The sequence below is a fragment of the Lepidochelys olivacea genome, assembly GCF_965140295.1.
Source record: "Lepidochelys olivacea isolate rLepOli2 genome assembly, chromosome: 22".
NCBI lineage: Eukaryota > Metazoa > Chordata > Testudines > Cheloniidae > Lepidochelys > Lepidochelys olivacea.
This window is the reverse complement of record NC_140432.1, coordinates 6,582,256-6,602,774: the sequence shown is the minus strand read 5'-3', so window position 1 is coordinate 6,602,774 and position 20,519 is coordinate 6,582,256. Positions and strand designations below refer to the sequence as shown.

Here is a 20,519-nt window from a genome sequence, read left to right as displayed (position 1 = left end):
GACCCCATCAGCATTAATACCCTGGCTTTCCCCTCTCTCTGGTAGAATTTCCCCGCCTCGCCCCAAACCCCACTACTGGTGTGCAGGGAGCAATTCCCTGGCATCACAGCTTCAGGAAGAGCTGTGCTCTCATGGTGGAGCTAGAGATAGCAGAAGTCAACGTGGGGGCTCAGAGCCTCCTTGCTGACGGCCCAGGCCTGGCAAGCACCCTTCCCTGCTGCATGGCCCCTGCACAGCGGATTTGGCCAATACATCCACCGAGCTGCAGAGCCACAGCCCTACGGTCCCCTGGCCTAGCCCTACTCCTACTTGCTCAATGCATGCTATGGCTGGGGAAGAGAACATCTCCATAGCACACAGCACTTTGAAACTCCTGGCCTCCCTCCTCAGAGACAGTCATACCAATTCCACTGAAACCCAGACCTTGCATGGCCCATATGTCTCCCAGAGCATTTGGCCTGGAGTCTGTGTTGTCCAGTTTCCACTGCACACGCTATGCCACATGTTAGCTTTGATATAGCTGCACAGTAGTTACTGTCCCGGGTTGAAAGACATTTCCTTTAACAATAAGCACTCCAAGGAACGAGTCCATCCCATGAACCAACAGCCTAATAAATCACTTGATAGCAGATTAACTTCTTATTTTTTTTCACTTAAAAGAGCATCAAAAAAGGTTCTTATACCATAACAAGACTGTTCACCCCATCCAGTGATGGGGGGGACCCCTAGTCTATCTGATGGTAGCGAAAGTTTGCTTTAAATACCACACATCTGGATTCAGGATCTGCCTTCCAAATAAAATATCTGAGTCATGAGCCCACCTCCCCCTTCCAAAAAACCAACCTAAAACCCCACCAGGGTTTGTAATGGAAACACTAAGTGACTCTAGCTGGAACGTCTGTTCAATGTGATTTTCATTCCACCAGCCACATCAAAGCCAGACTCCTGTGAGTTATGCGCTGAACATCACAAGTGGGATTAAAATCATGTTGAATAGTTTGATATGCCATAAACTATTTATACTGCCGGAGCCCAGTGACTGTATTGAAATTCACATCCTGTGTGCCAGGATGGAGACGGGCTGGCTCGCTGCTTCGCCAGATCCGTTTGTGGAAGCTCAGCGCCTCTGTGCACCATGTGGTTGCTCATTTCAATGCCTTTTTAAATGGGCCTGTAGGTTTGTGCTTTTCTTTAAGTGAGATGGAGATAAAGGAATGAGAATTCAGGGGAAGTCAGTGACAGCAAGGTCAGGGGCGTGGGATTCTAACCGATGTAACGACAGTTCCTGGTACCAAAGTATCTGAGGACTTCAGATCGTATTTATACTCACAACATGCCTGGGAGGCAGGGCAGGGCTGGGCTGCGTTCCCCACTGTATAGTGGGGGAACTGACTCACAGAGAAACTAAGTGACTTGGCCAAGATCACAGACGTTCAAGCAAAGAATTTAACTTGGTCTCCTGAGTCCCACACTAGCACCTAGGCCGCCAGACCATCCTTCCTCTCTAGGCGAGAGCGGGTGGAGATGAAAACTGGTCCTGGCATGAGCAGAGGCTCAAGGTGGTAGTGAGGGCGAAGGGGATTAAGGTAGCTATGAGTCACCTTTCATGCAGGGATCTGTAAGCATTTCATGGACATTCGTGCGAGAGCCCTCCCAGCGCCTTTGCCTCGTAACTGTTCCTAGTTCGCTGCGTCTCTAACCGGATCACTGCTTTCCACACGTAAACCAGAGCATTGCAGGACGTTGTAACAGCAAGCGGGTACTGAAGGGGCTGTGCGTCTCCCATTTGTCATGGCGGTTTCTCCCCTAGATGGGCAGAAGGTGCTGCCTTGCTGCTCTTCCTCCCCCTCCGCTCAGTGCAAGTGTTAGAATCAGTGCTCTTTCAAATGATGCTGCTAATCCTGCGGCCCTGGGGGCCCCCTTGAAGGGGGCCTCATTCTCAGCAAGACAGCTCAAGATGTCAGTGGTGCAGTAGGGTGCAATAAGAGCTGCACCATGCTCTCTGGTGAAACCATCCATCCCACAGGGAATCGTGACGGCTTTCTTTGCTCCTGAGCTACACCGGGGAACAGCACAGATTCCTTCCTCCTCCTGATTAACAGGGAACCTCCATCCATGCGCCACAAACACACACGTCACTAACAGCTTCCGCGCGCACACACGCTTCCCACCCACTGACATGGCTGTTTAGAGCAAGGAGGTCATACACCAAACTTCTGATGCAGGTGGCTGGTGGGCTAGTTGCATGGCACTGCAGAGGACTCCAGCTTTGGTCAGACTCTCTGATATCCTTTTGTTTCACAGCACCTTACAAGGTACTGGTCAACATGAGCAAGGGCATGAGAGTCTGCCCCTCTGCTTGTACTTGCCTTGCTCCTTGGGTCCCTGGAGGCAGCATATATGTTCTTTCCCCTGCTTCCAGCTCCACACATGCCCTGCATGTGTAAGCTTTGACTCTCCCAAGGGTCGGTCCTGGGGCCGGTTTTATTCAATATCTTCATAAATGATCTGGAGGATGGTGTGGATTGCACTCTCAGCAAATTTGCGGATGATACTAAACTGGGAGGAGTGGTAGATACGCTGGAGGGGAGGGATAGGATACAGAAGGACCTAGACCAATTGGAAGATTGGGCCAAAAGGAATCTGATGAGGTTCAATAAGGATAAGTGCAGGGTCCTGCACTTAGGACGGAAGAACCCAATGCACAGCTACAGACTAGGGACCGAATGGCTAGGCAGCAGTTCTGCAGAAAAGGACCTAGGGGTGACAGTGGACGAGAAGCTGGATATGAGTCAGCAGTGTGCCCTTGTTGCCAAGAAGGCCAATGGCATTTTGGGATGTATAAGTAGGGGCATAGCGAGCAGATCGAGGGACGTGATCGTTCCCCTCTATTCGACATTGGTGAGGCCTCATCTGGAGTACTGTGTCCAGTTTTGGGCCCCACACTTCAAGAAGGATGTGGATAAATTGGAGAGAGTCCAGTGAAGGGCAACAAAAATGATTAGGGGACTGGAACACATGAGTTATGAGGAGAGGCTGAGGGAGCTGGGATTGTTTAGCCTGCAGAAGAGAAGAATGAGGGGGGATTTGATAGCTGCTTTCAACTACCTGAAAGGGGGTTCCAAAGAGGATGGCTCTAGACTGTTCTCAATGGTAGCAGATGACAGAACGAGGAGTAATGGTCTCAAGTTGCAGTGGGGGAGGTTTAGATTGGATATTAGGAAAAACTTTTTCACTAAGAGGGTGGTGAAACACTGGAATGCGTTACCTAGGGAGGTGGTAGAATCTCCTTCCTTAGAGGTTTTTAAGGTCAGGCTTGACAAAGCCCTGGCTGGGATGATTTAACTGGGAATTGGTCCTGCCTTGAGCAGGGGGTTGGACTAGATGACCTTCTGGGGTCCCTTCCAACCCTGATATTCTATGATTCTATGATTCTATGATTCCCCGCAAACAGAGTAATAGAGTCAATGGAGATCCAGCAAACTTCTTAAGCACGTATCTAAGAGTCTGCCTTCACTGCAGCGTTAACTCAGGTGACCAGCACCTAGGCTAGCCTAGCCCGAATGTGAGCAGCCACACTGCGTCACCCTACCCCGCATGACTGCATCTTCGTTGGTGCTGCTCTTCCCCTCTTGGGGTGCTAGGACTTCTGCGGACATATCGCATGGATCTTAAAGCTGCCAAAGAAGCTGACAGGTTTCAGAGTAGCAGCCATGTTAGTCTGTATCTGCAAAAAGAACAGGAGTACTTGTGGCACCTTAGAGACTAACCAATTTATTTGAGCATAAGTTTTCGTGAGCTACAGCTCACTTCATCGGATGCATTCAGTGGAAAATATAGTGGGGAGATTTTATATACACAGAGAACATGAAACAATGGGTGTTACCGTACAGACTGTAACAAGAGTGAACAGGTAAGGTGAGCTATTACCAGCAGGAGAGCGGGGCGGGGGTGAAACCTTTTCTAGTGATAATCAAGGTGGGCTATTTCCAGTCTACGTAAAAGAATAAATGGACACAAATCAGACATCAAGAATGATAACATTCAAAAACCAGTTGGAGAACACTTCAATCTCTTTGGTCATTCTATTACAGACCTAAAAGTTTCAGAGTAACAGCCGTGTTAGTCTGTATTTGCAAAAAGAAAAGGAGGACTTGTGGCACCTTAGAGACTAACCAATTTATTTGAGCATAAGCTTTCGTGAGCTGTAGCTCACGTGAGCTGTAGCTCACGAAAGCTTATGCTCAAATAAATTGGTTAGACCTAAAAGTGGCAATTCTTTAACAAAAAAACTTCAAAAACAGACTCCAACGAGAGACTGCTGAATTGGAATTAATTTGCAAACTGGATACAATTAACTTAGGCTTGAATAAAGACTGGCAGTGGATGTGTCATTACACAAAGTAAAACTATTTCCCCATGTTTAGTCTCCTCCCTCCCACCCCCACCCCACCCCCGACTGTTCCTCACAGGTTCTTGTCAACTGCTGGAAATGGCTCACCTTGATTATCACTACAAAAGGTTTCTCACCCCCCCCTTCCCCCCCCCCCTCGCTCTCCTGCTGGTAACAGCTCATCTTACCTGATCACTCTCATAACACTGGGTATGGTAACACCCATTGTGTCATGTTCTCTGTATATGTAAAATCTCCCCACTGTATGTTCCCCTGTATGCATCCGATGAAGTGAGCTGTAGCTCACAAAAGCTTCTGCTCAAATAAATTTGTTAGTCTCTAACTTTCCAAGAAGCTGAGCAGCTCAGCTTCTTTCCCAAAGAATTGTGAGAGAATGTGTCTGTCCTTTCGGGCACAAGGGGGCAATTGGAGGACTACTGGCACGCAAGGCGTGTAGCCTGTGTCCTCACTACTAGCCCTAGAGGAAGCAGCACCTGGGCTTTAGCCTTTACCCCTCACCCGGCCAGCTGGCCTGGGTTTAGCAGCACTGAACTCAGGTGAGAGGGTTCTGTGTGTGGACAGGAGGGGGATTAGGGACAACCCCCAAGTAAGAGCCCTTGCTAACTCCGCAGTGAAACATACCTCCAAGTCACTGAAGCCAATGAGTACTCAGGGGCTCAAAGATAGGCATTTGCCTTCCTGAATCGGGGCCCAAGCCAGTAGTCTTGATCCTGTTCATACCAAATAATGTTTGGTGAATGAGATTATGCAATATATGTGTATATGTGGACATGCATGTATGCACTCCTCCCAGTTGGCTGCCGGCTGGGTCAAGTCAATTCAATCATTCGAATTAATTGCAAGCAGCCAGGAAGGAATTATAATTGTAACTGAGTAGCATTACATTATGGTGAGTTATCATTTATGTAAATGTCTTTTTAAAAATATTTGCAGGTGTCTCCCTTTGTTACGGGGAATCTCTGGAACATTACCAGAGCATTAGAAAGCACAATCCCATTTGTGACAGGAAAGATCAAAGACTTTTTAATTCATTTTCTCCTTCTTCTTTTTATCTACATTTTTTAAGTGCAGAAGGGAGCCCTGCTCCTTTTTATACAAAGAGGCTCCTCTATAAATCCTAAACACAGCTACTAAACCATCAAACAATGGGGAAGCTACTAAAGAGAAGTGTGATTCATATTTAACAAAGGAAGGTGATTAGCTGTTGTTGTATAACAATGGGGAAGTGTCAGGACACCTGCAAATGAATTAGGAGCGCGCTATATATCTCTGAGCTGTTGTGTTAGCACATCTCATTTATATTCCCAACTGCTCTGCCTTTATTGCCATTTGAATTGCACATTTTTAAATGAGATTAGGGTAAATTGAAAATACTTGTAATTTCCCATCATAATTTCCCATCAAGGAGGCAGGTGCCTGTGCTCACAACAAAGCAGGGAGCTGGCAGTGTAAATTCTGCCCACCTAATGAGGTGGGAGCCCGGTGAAGGAGAAGGTAGCTCAGCATCCTGCTTTGCTGTCCAGATATTTATTCTTCTGTCTTACTGTCTTCTGTCCCTCTGAGATGACCACCTCTCTGCATGACCTCCCCACTCCTATGAATCCTGCCAAGCTCACTCACAGGGGCTAACTCTGCCGCTCCCTTGTTTTGCTTCTCAGCGAGCTCAGCCCAGTGAGGTCCTGCAGAAAGGATGTCTTCCATCTGAGGTGAGCTCCGCACAGCTCTGATTCGCTTGGTGTGCCCTAAGGAACCACCAGGGAGAGCCTGGAGCAGCATCTGTCTTACTTTGGACCCAATCCTGAAGGCACCAAGGACCAACAATGCCTATTTTTGCAGGAGAGCTTTCTTCCTCCCCAGCCTCTTCTCTGGCGTTCAGCCCATTGTGGGTGCACTAGCCTCGGCTGCAGCTCTTATCACTGGAAAGTGCTGTCGGATGGGGGCTCAGTGGCTTAGGTGAAATGGATTGTTCTTGTCATACCGCCCTCCTGGCTGAGTCAGCAGCAGCAGGAATTGGACCTGGGATCTATGTTTCTAAGAGTATAAACCTCAGTTGTCTGAGCTAGTAGCTCATTGCCTGCTAGGTGTGACCTAGCCACCAGTAGGAGACAGAGCACCACCCCAAGAGGAGCACGGAAAGTGCATGTTAGCCAGGAATCTCTGAGGTTCTATAGCCTGGGGTCACACACAAGCTCACATTAAGATGAGCCAAATGGTCCCTTCTAGCCTCATAATCTATGAATCCCCCTGGGGGGGAGGGTCCTCCCAGCTCAGGGCCAAGGCAAGACAGTACAGTGGGGTGAGGGTGAAACATACTCATTCTGTACCTGTGTGTGGGTAGATGGAGGTGTGACATACCAAGGTACAATCTAGACTAACATGTCACCCCTGCCCTGCAACCTTGGGTGCCTTTCAGTGTGTGGCTGAAGTAGCTCCCACCTGGAACATTCACAGCCTCTCAGCATACAAGCCCTACCCTGAGTATCTGGGTATAACTGCAGCCTGTTAACCACACTTGGGTTACACTCTGGCTGTCACCAGCCTGGGTTATACTGCAGGGTGACCCCAACACACCCCCAGTCCCAGCTTTCCCCCCAGCATTGTATGTCCTGTGCTGCCCAGCCCTCTCCTGGACCGTGCAAAATATTTTAAGTTCATTATTCCTTTACGGGAACAATAAACCAGCTCATTAATTCAAATAGTTATTCAGACACTTCAATTTACGCACACTGGATTAGATAAAACAGTAAAACAAGTTTATTAACTATAAAGAGAGATTTTCAATGAATACAAGTAATGAGGCATAACAGTCAGAAATGGTTACAAGAAAAATAAAGATAAGGCATTTACTAATACCTAGCTTAACAAACTGTATCAGATTCAAGCAAAGTTTCTCACCACATGTTTTCAGCAGTCTTCCTGGCCGAACCCCTCCCCCATAGTCCAACGCTTACTACCTTTTTCTCTTTAGGTGCAGTGAATGCCATAGGCAGAGAGAAAGGGGTATCTTGGGGTGCCAGTCCCCCCGCTGAGAAGCATTTCCAGCTGGGAGCAAGGCAACAAGCAGGAACTCCATGCTGATTCTTTGCTAAGATGTTTTGCCCCAGTCCCTTCCCTGCCAAAGAATAGCCACTAGCAGGTAATGATCTATTAGCCTTGTTTACACTTGGCTGAGGCATCAGCTTCCCCTCTGTCTCCAAGGAACTGGTTTAGCCACTCCCTAGACTTCTCTGGAAAACATACTTTTAGTCGTGATCTCAGTTTATGTTTATAATTTCACACACAACACTGCTATGTGCATTTTGCCATGACATTACTGATCAGCAAATTAGGAGTTTTTAAATGATACCTCAGAAGGCATACCTTGGACAAACATTATTACAATAGTGTCTTTTAGGGTGTGAACACAGGGGAATAGTCGATCATAGGAGGATATCATTCTTCAAGGCTGTTAACGTTTCCACCACCATGAAGTTAACTGAAAAAGCTAAATTTAAAGAGAGAAGCTAGGGAAAGCAGCTTGTTGGATCCTTAAAGATGTCTCATTCTTCATCTCCAAATTTCTGATGGGAATGCCAAGCTGGGGAGCATCTTTCTTGTGTTGTCTTGCCTGGATATCCATCTCACCACCATCTGTTCTGTGCTGTGTGGTTCAGCTAGCCTGTCTCTATCACATGCGACGAGCACTTGGGTTATTGCACATGTGAGGAACGCCCATAACTCAGCATCTCTATAGATGCAGGAGCCTGTTCATTCACAAGGCGGAAGGGAACTGGCTGCTCTGGGAGTTTTTCAACAAACCACTTTACGGCTTCTCCGCTCAGCCTACAGGACCAGCGCACCCTCCAGTGTACCTCTGCCCGGAAAAGGTGCCCGACTGGCATCCCTGGGAATGCAGAGATGGTACATTGTCAATGACAGGTTCCCCCTACCAATGTTCCTCATGGAAGTCCCACAGATATCTAGCAGGGAAAGGGTGAGCACAAACCAAACTCAGCACGGACACCCACTGCAGAACACACCATGCAAACGAGCCCCATTCTGCGCCACTCTAAAGGGGTTTTGTGTTTTCCTCTTCGCAAGCGAGGCAGGTATCTCATGAACAAACGACACCCCGTTGGATGACAAGCTGGTGAGCTCCGAGCAATGAGACTCTGCTCCCATCTCCTGGAGACCTGCCACTTCTTTGGGGACTGATGCCCCTGACCACCACCACTAGCTCTGCCCACTCTGCTGCTTAGCATTAATGAGAGGCAGCTGTCAAGTTTGTCACCAAAAAGACTCTGCCTGCATACGTCCAGTGGAGTGCTGAACTGCTCTCTCTCTGTCTCTCTCTGAGCCCTGTTTGAAAGAAGTATGAGAGAAGGAGGCTAGAGAGAGCTAGTGAAACATGAGCTAAGGGGAAGCAAACGCAGTGGATGTGCTCGCCACCTGGATCATAATACCTTTGTGATACAGACAGGACCCTTGGACACCCTTGGGAGGGAGGAAGGACGTTTCGGTTCGTAGATACAAGGATGTGTAGAGTTTAAAGCCAAAAGGGACCATTAGATCTTCCTGTCTATCACCGGCGATAGAATTTCATGCACTTACTCCTATACCCAGCCCCATATCTTGTGCTTGGTTAAAGCTTCTTCCCGGAAGGCCTCCAGGCTTGATTTGAAAACAACAAGAGATGGGGAATCCCCCGCTTCCCTTGGTGGAGTGTTCAAATGGTTAAATCACCATCACAGATTTGTGACTAATGTCCAGTTTGGCTAAGCCAATGGGCCTGCAGCCAGGACCCTGGCATTCTGTTCCTGGCTCTTCCACTGACGATCATGCAAGAAGCAGCAGGATCATGGCTTGAGCTATATGGGAGGACCTTTGGGGACTCTAGGCTCCTCTGGCCCTTGTGTGTGGGAGCACAAGGACGGCGATGATGTCTATCCCCCTCTACAAGGGGGAAGCTCCTTATGCCCTGCATATCCCTACAGGGCGAGGAGCAATCCAGGCTTTACTCTCTCCATGCCTGGGGTGAAATGTGGGGTTAATAGCAGTGCCTCCCTCCATACAACGGGCTAGCTATGCTCACCTACGTCAGTGGGCCCCTAGGCGGGTACAGTTAAGAAGCTCCTTGGATGGAAGCTGCATCATTGCAATGTGTTCCAATCAGCATTCAAAGGAAGCCAGTTTCCTAGGTTCAGAAGAATTTAGTCAACTGCTTCTCCCTTTGTTACTTTTCATGCCCTGCTGCCTGGTTCCAGTGTGATACACAAAGGCCAGAACCTTGCCCTCTGAGTGACTAAAGCTAGGCTCCTAAATCCCCACATTTAGGCACCTAAAATAAAAGCAGCCTCATGACCCAGGGTTCCCATGTCCCCACTCAAGTCAACAGGAGCTGTGGGAGCTCTGAAACTCATCCCACTTTTAGGTGCCACCCTGGTGAATAGTGGAGCCACGAATGCTGGTGTCAGCCACTGGTGAGCGTGTGTTCCAGGTCGTTCTCTGGGCCAATGCCAGTCTGTTATAGCCCCAGCTGTGGAGCCTTGGCTCGTTAGCTCAAGCTGCAGCAGCTCATGCTCATAGCTCCGGAAGTCCCCTATTCAGCCCCCAGTATGTCGGCCAGGAGGGCAGCTGAATGAGATTGGTGTGAAGGCTGAGACCATGGCTGAGAGAGACCACAGCTGGGATTCTCAAAGCTGCCCAGGGGATTTCAGCACCCAATTCCCATTCATTTTAATAGGCTCTTGGCATCCAAATCCCACAGGCAGCGTTGAGAATCCCATCTGAGGTCTCTCTCAGCCGTGCCTTCAGACCAAAGGTGGCCTCCCCTGGGGCAGCATCACTGATATTTCCCACACAAGCACAGGTGCAATCCTAGAGCGCTTGTACTGGTCTCCAAGAGGGCAGTGGGAGGATCCCCTGCTTTTAGCAGTAGGTCCCATAGGAAAACAAGCTGCTAGTGGAGGATGAGGAATCTGTGCAGGTGGTGGCAGTGGTCAGCTGACTTCCCCTCTGTGATTGCGGCACATGAAGTTGGCTTGCAGAGGGCTGATTTCTAACCCCAGTGGAGGCTCCAAAGCATACAAAAGAACTGACTTTCTGGCCATGCCTATCCCAGCATCCAGATCTATCCCGGATGGATGTCCCCCTGCGGACCTGCCTCTTCACAAAGGCAGCTGTACCCTCCTAGGCCCGATTGAACCTCATCCTTACTGAGCTCTGAGTCATGAGCTCCTTTTGTATTTCTGGGTACTTAGATCACAGTGTAAGGAATCCATGTTCTATAAACAAAGTCACTACACCAACCTTGGACCACGGCCTGGATCCCTGCTGCTTCACGTGAACGAAACAAAAACCTTTCCTTGGAACTAGGAGTAGATCCCTTATCCTCTCTGTGGTCCAGACACTAGCAGGCAGTGACACAGACACAGAGAAAGCTAGGACATCACATTGGGAAATGCCGTGGCTTCCTAGAAGACTTGTTGATAAAGCCAAGCTCTATAGAGCTTTTGCTAAGCAATATAAGACATGTGAAAGTGGATCAGACCGAGGGTCTCTGTAGTCCAATATCCTGTCTCGTACAGTGGCCAGATGCTTCAGTAGAAGATGTAAGAACCCCACAGTAGTAGATGTGGGATCATCTTCCCCAATCCCGGTCTCAGTTCATTAGAGATCAGCTTAAACCCTGAAGCTTGGGGTGTAATAACCCTGTCATTAACTAAGTCTGGGTAGTCTTCATAGCCATATAAATGTCCAACCCTTGTTGAAGCTTTCTTTTCTTTTCTTTTCTTTTTCTTTTTCTTTTTCTTTTTCTTTCTTTACCTCTCTTCTAAATGTTGGGTAGTAAGTATTTTAGACTCTTATCATATAAAAGGCAAAATACAGAGAGTATCAGTCTAAAGAAAGGTCTGTGACACCAGTTAGGACTTGGCAGGTATGATTAGGCTGATGAAAGAGAGTAAATGCCACTTTCAAGGTAATAGATGCACAAAAAATCATCATTACAGAGTGCAGTGTGAGACAGGAACATTTCAAAGCAAGAGAGTTTATTCCCTTAAATGGGAGTCACAAGCCTCCATTTTTTTTTTTTATGTGAAATGTCATGTCTGAGCTCGTATGTGGATTACATCGTGGTAGATTTAAGAACTCCTAGCCAGCAGGGGAATATTATCAAGTACCATGCAGTGTAGGAATGTGATGGGCACGGCTGGCTTGGAAAGTGCTTCTGGATCCTTTGGGAGGAGAGGCACTAAAGAAATGCAAAGTGATGTCACTGTTAGAGGAGGCCCATCTAACTAATAGGATGGTTCTTCTATTCTAAACTAAATAGGTTCTTATCCCATGCTCATCTCTGCAGCATCTGAGGCCCAGATCCTCAAAGATATTTAGGTGCCCAACTCCCATAGAAATCAGTGGGAGTTAGGCAAAGGTATTTAGGTGCCTATCTGGGGCTGAGTAGTGAAATAAGTGACGTGTCCACATGTGTGTCATGTGTTTGTCTTCTCATCCTCTCCCCAAGGGGAGAAGCGTGTTCAGGGGAGTGCTTTGTTTTGGAGGGGGCGGATATATAGCTGTTACTCTAAGCTGATGTTAGAGAATTGCAGATCAAAGAAATACACTTTGCCTTTGGCATGGAAGGTGGGAAGATTTGTGATGGGTCTTCGTTCCTGAGCGAGTTCATTCCAAAAGTCATGGGCCAACCCCCAAGCACACTCTGTCTCAGGGCTTTACTTTCTTCCGCCAACAAAGGCTTGAAATTCTCTCTTCTCCAACAGTGAAGGCCCTCAAGATAGAGGGGCTCAGGTCACTAGTGATCACTTTCTGTTGTTACTTTCTGTCCACTGTTGGGTGGCTTGGTTGCCTCCAACCCATTGCCAGTGAACAAGTGTCTAGATTATAAGATCACCATCCCCATTGGCAATCACTGGTACTTCTGCTGGCCTTTACACAGAGGCTGAGATCTGAATGGGCCTCGAAAACAGAATTCCCCAAGAGCTAATTCTCCCAGGTCAAGGGTGGGACCCATTAGTGAGAGAATGAAGGGAGAGCAGGCCAGCTGCTGAAGTGTGCAGGGCACATGTGGGGGATAAACAGAGGCCTTCAGTCTTGAGGGCTCTAATCCTGGAAATGATGGTGGCAACAGGATGGTCCCAGTGAGCCCCAGGCCTCCTGGGTTCTGTGCCCACCTCTGTGGGTACTTGCACAAGTCACGTTTCCAATATTGTGGCCGAGTTTCCCTGTGAGTAAAATGGGGATCACAAAGCCTGCATCCCAGCAGGATCCTGAAGTGCTCCGACCTTATGGGCTGTAAAAGTCCTGAGCCATTCGCTTTAGAAATGAAAGCAAGCTAGCAAGTCCCCGTGCTGGACCCTTAGCTGATTTTTGGTTCAGTGCATAAGTTATTAACATGAACAATGTGGGAGCATCGGATCTTGCCCCAGGCCATTAAACAGACCGCTGAAAGTCTCCCTTGGAAAAGTCCCCATCCCACATGGCTTAGATGGACCCCACTGAAACCCCAGGGCCTGGTTTGCAGAGGTGCAGAACTCCAAGTAAAACTGATGGGAGCAGCAGTTGCTCAACACCTCTGTAAATCAGCCATCCGCCTCCGAGGCCTTGGATAGAGCAGAGTGTCGTAGAGCAGGAGCGGATGGTCCGTGTGGTGTGGTAGTGGGCAAACATGTAAGCAGCAGATCAGCATGTGGACTCTGGGCCGACAGGAATGCATCCTGGCTGCTTGTTGCCTGAGTTCTGTGATTGCAAGAGGGCTCAGCAGCTCTAGAAGAGAAACACATTCTCAGCATACGTTGCACAAGTCTGGCTTGCTGCCTTGTGGGTGGGTGGGTGGGTGTGTCTATGCACAGTGTGCCTAGGAGTGAATATTGTGTGGCTGTATGTTAGAGTGCGACACGTGTCTTTGTGTGGGCCCCTGTGTATACATGCCCAGGTTGCGTTTGTGTATGAGAGAGAGATGTGTGTACGCTAGTTTTTGTGTGTCTGTGTGAGCTGTGATGTGTGCAGTGTGTGCATATCTGTGTGTGTGTGGCTGTGCGTGATGTGTGTGTGCATTAGGATAATTGCTGTGCTGTGTCATTTAGCACGGGATGGTTCTAGTTTCTTTATCTGTCTTTCAGCTCTTTATCTTGAGTTGTCTCCAGCTGGGATGATCTCTGAATTATTAGCCTCCGAAGCCAGGGGTCAGCCAATGCCTCTGCCCCAGTGTTTGCCCAGATAACAGACAGGGCCAAAAACCAGGCAGGAGAAGAGACGGGGGAAAGAGAAAAATGTCAGGCCTGAACTGGACTTTGACTGGCTGGAGGATCCAGTGAGCATCATGCCTCACCTCCCAGGGAGAGTGCAAATGATGATGAGCTACTGAGTGATCCGTGAGTGCTGCAGATAGATAGATTGGTGATGTAGTCTGAGTACCTATATGTAAGAGGCCTAACTGTCTGGGGTTCTTTTGCTAATAGTCTCCTTAGAGAGGAGAGAGAAATGTAGGAAACACATGGGGGTGATACGCTAAAAGCTGACCTGTTTTGTTAGGATCCCTGAGGTACATCCTCCGCAGCCAGAATTAGGAGAAGTCCAGCCATAGACAAGCAGCTCCTGATGGGTGTGTGGCCAAAACTAGGGCCGCAGTGTGACCAGTGGCTAAGCTGGGGGCTGCCGAGACCTGGGTTGTCTTTGCCGTTCTGCTGTGTGACCTTGGATAAGTTAGTCCCTGCTCTGTTCTGTTTCCTTTCTCTTCCTCGTCTATTTAGACTAAGCAGTTTAGGGTAAGAACTGTCTTGAACAATGCATGTGTACAGCCCCTTTCACAATGGGGCCTGAGCTCCTGCTGCTATACAAATAATCCTGCAATATAAATAACACATGAAGCTCTGAGGAGAGCAGAGTGTACTTGTGAACTAACCCCAATGCTGCAAATGCCCCCCTGTGCTGCCTTTCACACCATCCTTGCTGAACTCAGCAGATGCCCCAGTGTTTGCTGGCACTTGCTCCATCCAAAGCATCCTCTTCAGCCCATCGCTGAGCTGATCTCCGGAACAGCAGGCTCTGAACCTGGTAAAGGCCTCTTAGTCCTTCTGTCTCTTGGAGCGAAGAAAGATGCCCCTTGAGCCGCACTGGGGGTGGAAAGGCCCTGCACAGATTTGGGAAAGAGACCATGAGACTCATGCAGCAAATAAATGGCAAAGTTGGGAACAGAGCCCGTAAGCCCCAACTCCCCAATTTCTGCTGTATCCCAAAGAGCACATGGCTTCGCCAAACGCTTTGGGGACTCTGGACTTCTGGTGTGAAAGGGTTAAATCAATCACTTGGGTCACATACCTGCCAGTTAGCGTTCACCCACTGCAGCAGAAGGCATGGCAGGGGCTGAGCGATTCACGTTCCCTGGCAGCGAAATACACTTATCCATGTGACAGCTGATGGATTGTCGATGTCTCCTTACAGACCCGCCTCTCGTCAACTTGTCCGTAGAGCCCCAGCCAGTGCTTGAGGACAACACGGTGAAGTTTCACTGCTCTGCCAAGGCCAACCCAGCAGCAACCCAGTACAGGTAAGATTGCCCGCAAGGAGCTGGCCTCTGTTCATTATGGAGTCTGTTTAACACTGCCCCCTACTGGAGTCATGCTCATGTTGGTGTGCTGTACTGGCTGGCCGTATGGAGCTGCTTCCTGTAGCTTGCCTGAGTGCAGCCAGTGGTTTTGGAGCTGTTGTGTATTGCTGTGTTTATTACCATGGGTGGCTACACACTGGCAGCTGCTCTTGTGGATTGGATAAGCTGGGCTTTGCCCCAGCTGCACTGACCATGCGATGCATTAGCTGGGGTATAGAGCTACCACTACTCCCTCCTGGAATGGAATGGACCTGCTCCTGCATACCCATTCCCTCTCCTGGCTGAGCAGGGCTGCTGCAGCCAGAGAGGCTGTCTGGTGCTCCAGCCACAATCTCTCCCATTGATAGTGATGTTGTATGTTAATGGACTCCATCTCTGCATCGGCCGCCGGGTGCATTTTGCTGCACACACCAAACTCCTTGGTCAGAGATTCACTGGCACTTTAGAGGGGATTAGAGCCCTGGCAGCACGGTGGTGTAACCATATGTTTGAGGACATAACTATCAAAACACACACTGAATGAACAGTTTATTATGGGAGAATTTGGGGCTTGTATGTTTTTTACAGTCTTTTCGAAAGATATAACTTCATTAGCATCTCTGGGCTTCTGTTGCACTCTTGGTACCCATGGGCAAAGGCTGTTTAATCGGAACAGTATAAGGCAAAATGCAGGATCATTGACGGCTGCATAGCGTAGAGCAGTGGTTCTCAACCAGGGATACGTGTCCCCTTAGGGTACACAGAGAGGTCTTCTAGGGGGTACAACAGCTCATCTAGATATTTGCCTAGTTTTACAACAGGCTACATAAAAAGCACTAGTGAAGACCATACAAACTAAAATTTCATACAGACAATGACTTGTTTACACCACTGTATGTACTATACACTGAAATGTAAGTACAATATTTATATTCCAATCGATTTATTTTATAATTATGTGGTAAAAATGTGAAAGAAAGCAATTTTTCAGTACTAGTGTGCTGTGACACTTTTGTATTTTTATGTCTGATTTTGTAAGCAAGTAGTTTTTAAGTTTGGTGAAACTTGGGGGTATGCAAGGCAAATCAGCCTCCTGAAAGGGGTACAGTCATCTGGAAAGGTTGAGAGCCACTGGCGTAGAGTAGGGGTGCTCAAACTGGGGGTCAAGAACGGGGCCAGGGGTTCACTCAAGACTGGGGGTGGGCAGGCAATGTTTTTCCTCTCCTGACAGAATTTCTGAGATTTCAACATTTTTTTGCATTCCAAAAATTCAAAAATCTCAAATATTTTTGCAAACCAACAAACTGGAAAAAAAAATTATGTGAGGTCAATCAAAACCTTTTGTTTTGATCAAGTCAGTTTCAACACGTTTCATTTTTATTTTTACTTTTAAAAACCTTTTTAAAATTTAAATGGACTAAAATTTAGAATTGGAAAGTCATTTCAACTCAAACAACCAAAAGATGTCAAAACGAAACATTTTGACAATTTCCAAACTTTTCTTTTCCAAAAAATTTTCGTTTCAGGGGATTCATCAAGTTTGACCCTGTTTCATGACCAGTTTTAGAAAAATTGGCATTTTTTGGTCAAAAAAAAGTTTCCTCAACAATTTCCCAACCAGCACAACTCACAACCGCCCTGCTCCAAATATGGGGAGGATCTTGGCCAGATCCAGCTAGATGGAGAAGGTCGCAGAGTCTGGGATCACAGGCCAGAAAAAGTTGCTAATATCTGGACAAGAGGTTAGAGAGGAGGCTTGGGAGCCAGGGCTTCTGTGTTCCAGTCTTAAATTTGCCAATTACCTTGGAGAAAGTCATTGAATCTGTCAGTGCCTCAGAAATGATACCCTCCTCCCAGGGGGTCTCTTAGTGGTAAATTAATTAATGATTTCAAGAGTTAGGGTCAGACTGGTTCAACACCAGGGGTCACTTTTCTTGAGGGTCCATCTTGCACCCCAGCATCTAAGCTTATGAGTTTAAAAAAATCAAAACCTTCTAGCCCTTATGACTGGGTAGAAAATGCTCAGAATGTGACTGATTGCATAGCGGTGCTGTGGTGTCTGCCTGAATCTGTGGACAGCCTGCTACAATAGCTCTGGAAGAGGTGTGAGCAGACCCATTTATCCTAGCCGAGTGTTAACGCTGAATCCCAGGGGCACTGATTTAAATGGCCAGAGTGGTGCAGCATGAACTGTGGAATGTGCACGGGTTAGGGAATCAAGAGGCTCTGAGTTCTAACCCAGCCTTTCACAGTGTGATGATGAGCAAGTCATTTCACCTTCCTGTCTCAATTTCCTCTTCCGTAGAATAATACTTCCCTGCCTACCACTTGCATATGACGTGTGACTTAATTAGCCAACGACTAATTACGGTACAGTGTTTTCCACCTGTGAAGCGGTATACCATAGAACCTTTGAGTTACAAACACCTCGGAATGTAAGTTGTTCGTAACTCTGAACAAAACATTATGGTGGTTCTTTCAAAAGTTTACAACTGAACATTCACTTAATTCAGCTTTGAAACTTTACTGTGCAGAAGAAAAATGCTGCTTTGCCTTTATTTTCTTTTAGTAGCTTACGTTTAACACAGTACTGTACTGTGTTGCACTGCTTTTTTGTCTCTGCTGCTGCCTGATTGTGTACTTCCAGTTCCAAATGAGGTCTGGACTGGTCAGTTTGTAACTCTGGTGTTTGTAACTCTGAGGTGTTAGTATATATAGTGGTGTCATTAACCTCTTCATTGATGATCAAAGCGTATGAGAAAGGAGAGGGCCAATCATATTATCAAGATCTGCACAATCTGCTCCCGTTGGTAACTCATTTTGGCATCGTTACGTAAGCAAGGGTTAGGGGTGGAGCCTGGGACAGTACTATCAATTTTTTTCCCCCAATCTGGTCCCTGTGTCAAACATTTTGAGATCATCAAAGGGTGCTGTAGACCTGCCTATTAATTACCTCATCATCCATTCTCTACATGTGAGAATGGATGATCTAGTTGGGGATTGGTCCTGCTTTGAGCAGGGGGTTGGACTAGATGACCTCCTGAAGTCCCTTCCAACCCTGATATTCTATGATTCTATGTGCTTCCCCAAACCAACCCAGGATACCGAGGCTGGACTGGCTCCTCCCTAGGGAAGCTGCATTTTGGATCAGTCCACATGCTGGACCTTGTGGTTCGACTCTTGTGTACCCTTAAGCTGATCAGACGTATAAGAACTATAAAGATAAACTTCCAGTTGAGTCAAATTTAATCTCAGAGATCCCCCTGGACATTACATGTGTCATGCATTTGAATCCTTTTTGGTCCCCTAGCAGAGCTGATGCTTATAGACGACAGAGGTCTCTCAGTTGGAGTCTTGACTCCAGTATCTTGCAAGACACACAATGTCCAGCAGGATCTCTCTTCTAGTTTCCTGAGCAAGATGTTGGAACAACCAGGGCATGGCTGCCCATCCAGAGAATCCCTCCCAGATTTTATATTGAGCCCAGTGCCAGCTGGGACAGGACTTTGGGAGTGTAGTCAGGGTGGTGTGTGTATCCATGAGTGTAGACCTGGTCAATAAAACTCACAGTCCTGGAATCTGAGAACTCTACTATTGGGTTGCATGCATCTGTTCTAGTTGCCACAAGCCAACATGTGAGGAGAGAGTAGGAAGAGCTGTCCAGACAGTGGCCAGAACACTGCCACAAGCCAACATGTGAGGAGAGAGTAGGAAGAGCTGTCTAGACAGTGGCCAGAACACACCTCACGTGCCTGGAAATCCTGTGACAGCCCCATCCCTGGCACATGGTGCTCTGTGCTCCGGCAATAGGGACTGTGACTGGATAGACAAGGGCGAGGAAAATGAAGACAGTGGAATCTGATTGCACATGCTTTGAACTGCTTCCCTCAGAGCAAAGCTGTTGTATACACACCTGCTATCTTGAGCTGCTGGTGGATCTAGCTTTGCCGTGGAAAATGCAGGGCGGTCAGTTCTGAAGGGTGCTCTGATGGGCCACGTGCAGGTTCAGAGGAGGGAAGTTGGGGAGCCTCTGTTTTAACCCCCAACCCCACCCCCCCAACAAAGTCTGCACCAACCAAACATCAGGGCTTCCCAAACAAACCAACGGGGATCAGCCAAGCCTAGCAATGTCTCTCAACTCTCTCAAGGAGAGTTTGGAGCTCTTGCTCCTGAGATAACACTAAGCGAACAGTGGAAGAAGGACAGAAACACCTAGTGTCCCCTCTGGCCGATGCAGGGAATGACAGTGGTATAGAAGAGATAAGACTCAGTTGTAGTGAATCCAAAGGATTTCTTCATTGAGGCTGCTGGACACAGCCTAAAGTCATGGAAGGGGCTGCTGAGTATGGCTCAGTGACACCACCAGACTCTGGAAGGAAAGATACATAGTGAAAGAGTTTACAGTCTCAGTAGACAAAGGGTGGGAATGGAAGCACAGGCACACAGAGAGGAAGCGACAAAGTCGCACAGCAGGACCAGGAACAAAACCAAGGTCTCCTGACCACCACTCCAGTGCCCTACCTATAGATCAGTGGGTCTCAACCTGTGCTCCGTAGACGTAATCTGAGGATTATGCCTAAGGGGTCCATGAATGACTTAGATTGAAAACTGACTGTACAGAATTCAACTATATACACAGACAATAGATTCCCAAAGGGGTCCGCAAATGAAAAAAGATTGAGAGCCAGTGCACCAGCCAACATCGCTTCTCTTGTTGGTCTCCTTCAGCATTGCAGCAGCTTTCATGTTCACACCTGTACTCAGCTGCTCATCGCTCCTCACTGGGTGTTACGCACACACACACCATCATTTATACTTTTACATCAAAACCAGGTCAAGTTAACTGAGCAGCACCTCCGGGGACAGGTTATCATGACCTGCCTCCTGTCAGGTTTCAGAGGAGCAGCTGTGTTAGGCTGCATCCACAAAAAGAACAGGAGGACTTGTGGCACCTTAGAGACTAAGAAATTGATTTGAGCATAAGCTTTCGTGAGCTACAGCTCACTTCATCAGATGCATCCAGTGGGGAAAAAAACCAAACAAAAAAAATGCATCCGATGAAGTGAGCTGTAGCTCACGAAAGCTTATGCTCAAATCAATTTCTTAGTCTCTAAGGTGCCACGAGTACTCCTGTTCTTTTTACCTCCTGTTAGACTTTTACAGCTTAATTAGCACAATCGAGTGTGCTGGTAGCAGCTATTCCTGCTAGCTGGAAATCTTGCCATCAGATCAATAAAGCAATAATTGCATTCCTAGTTACAAAGAAGAGTTATTCATTTGAGAAGTCAGTTAATGTCAAAGATACAAGTAGCTCAGTTTTCTTATGTATGGTAAAAAAAAAAAAAAAAAAGATGAAGCACATGCCAAGCTGGGAAAATAGCTTTGGTGAACTTTCCCAGGAGACGTTACACCATGATGGATTCACTCGCACAGTCAAAGGGAGAACAACCCACCTTAGCTGAGTGACAAGACATTGGCCGCAGCCTGACACAACCCCAGAGCTCAAGACTGCTTGAACTAGCC

At 47.6% G+C, this 20,519-nt stretch overlaps 1 protein-coding gene across 2 annotated transcripts in view; it reads left to right on the top strand.

Moving 5' to 3' along the window:
* KIRREL3 (kirre like nephrin family adhesion molecule 3) overlaps positions 1-20,519 on the top strand; it is a 759,605-nt gene that overhangs the window by 603,938 nt on the left and 135,148 nt on the right. For both annotated transcript variants that reach the window (XM_084611890.1, XM_084611891.1), the window contains one exon: positions 14,852-14,957. In XM_084611890.1, coding sequence (XP_084468016.1) covers positions 14,852-14,957 — 106 coding nt within the window. The remainder of the gene's footprint in view (positions 1-14,851; positions 14,958-20,519) is intronic.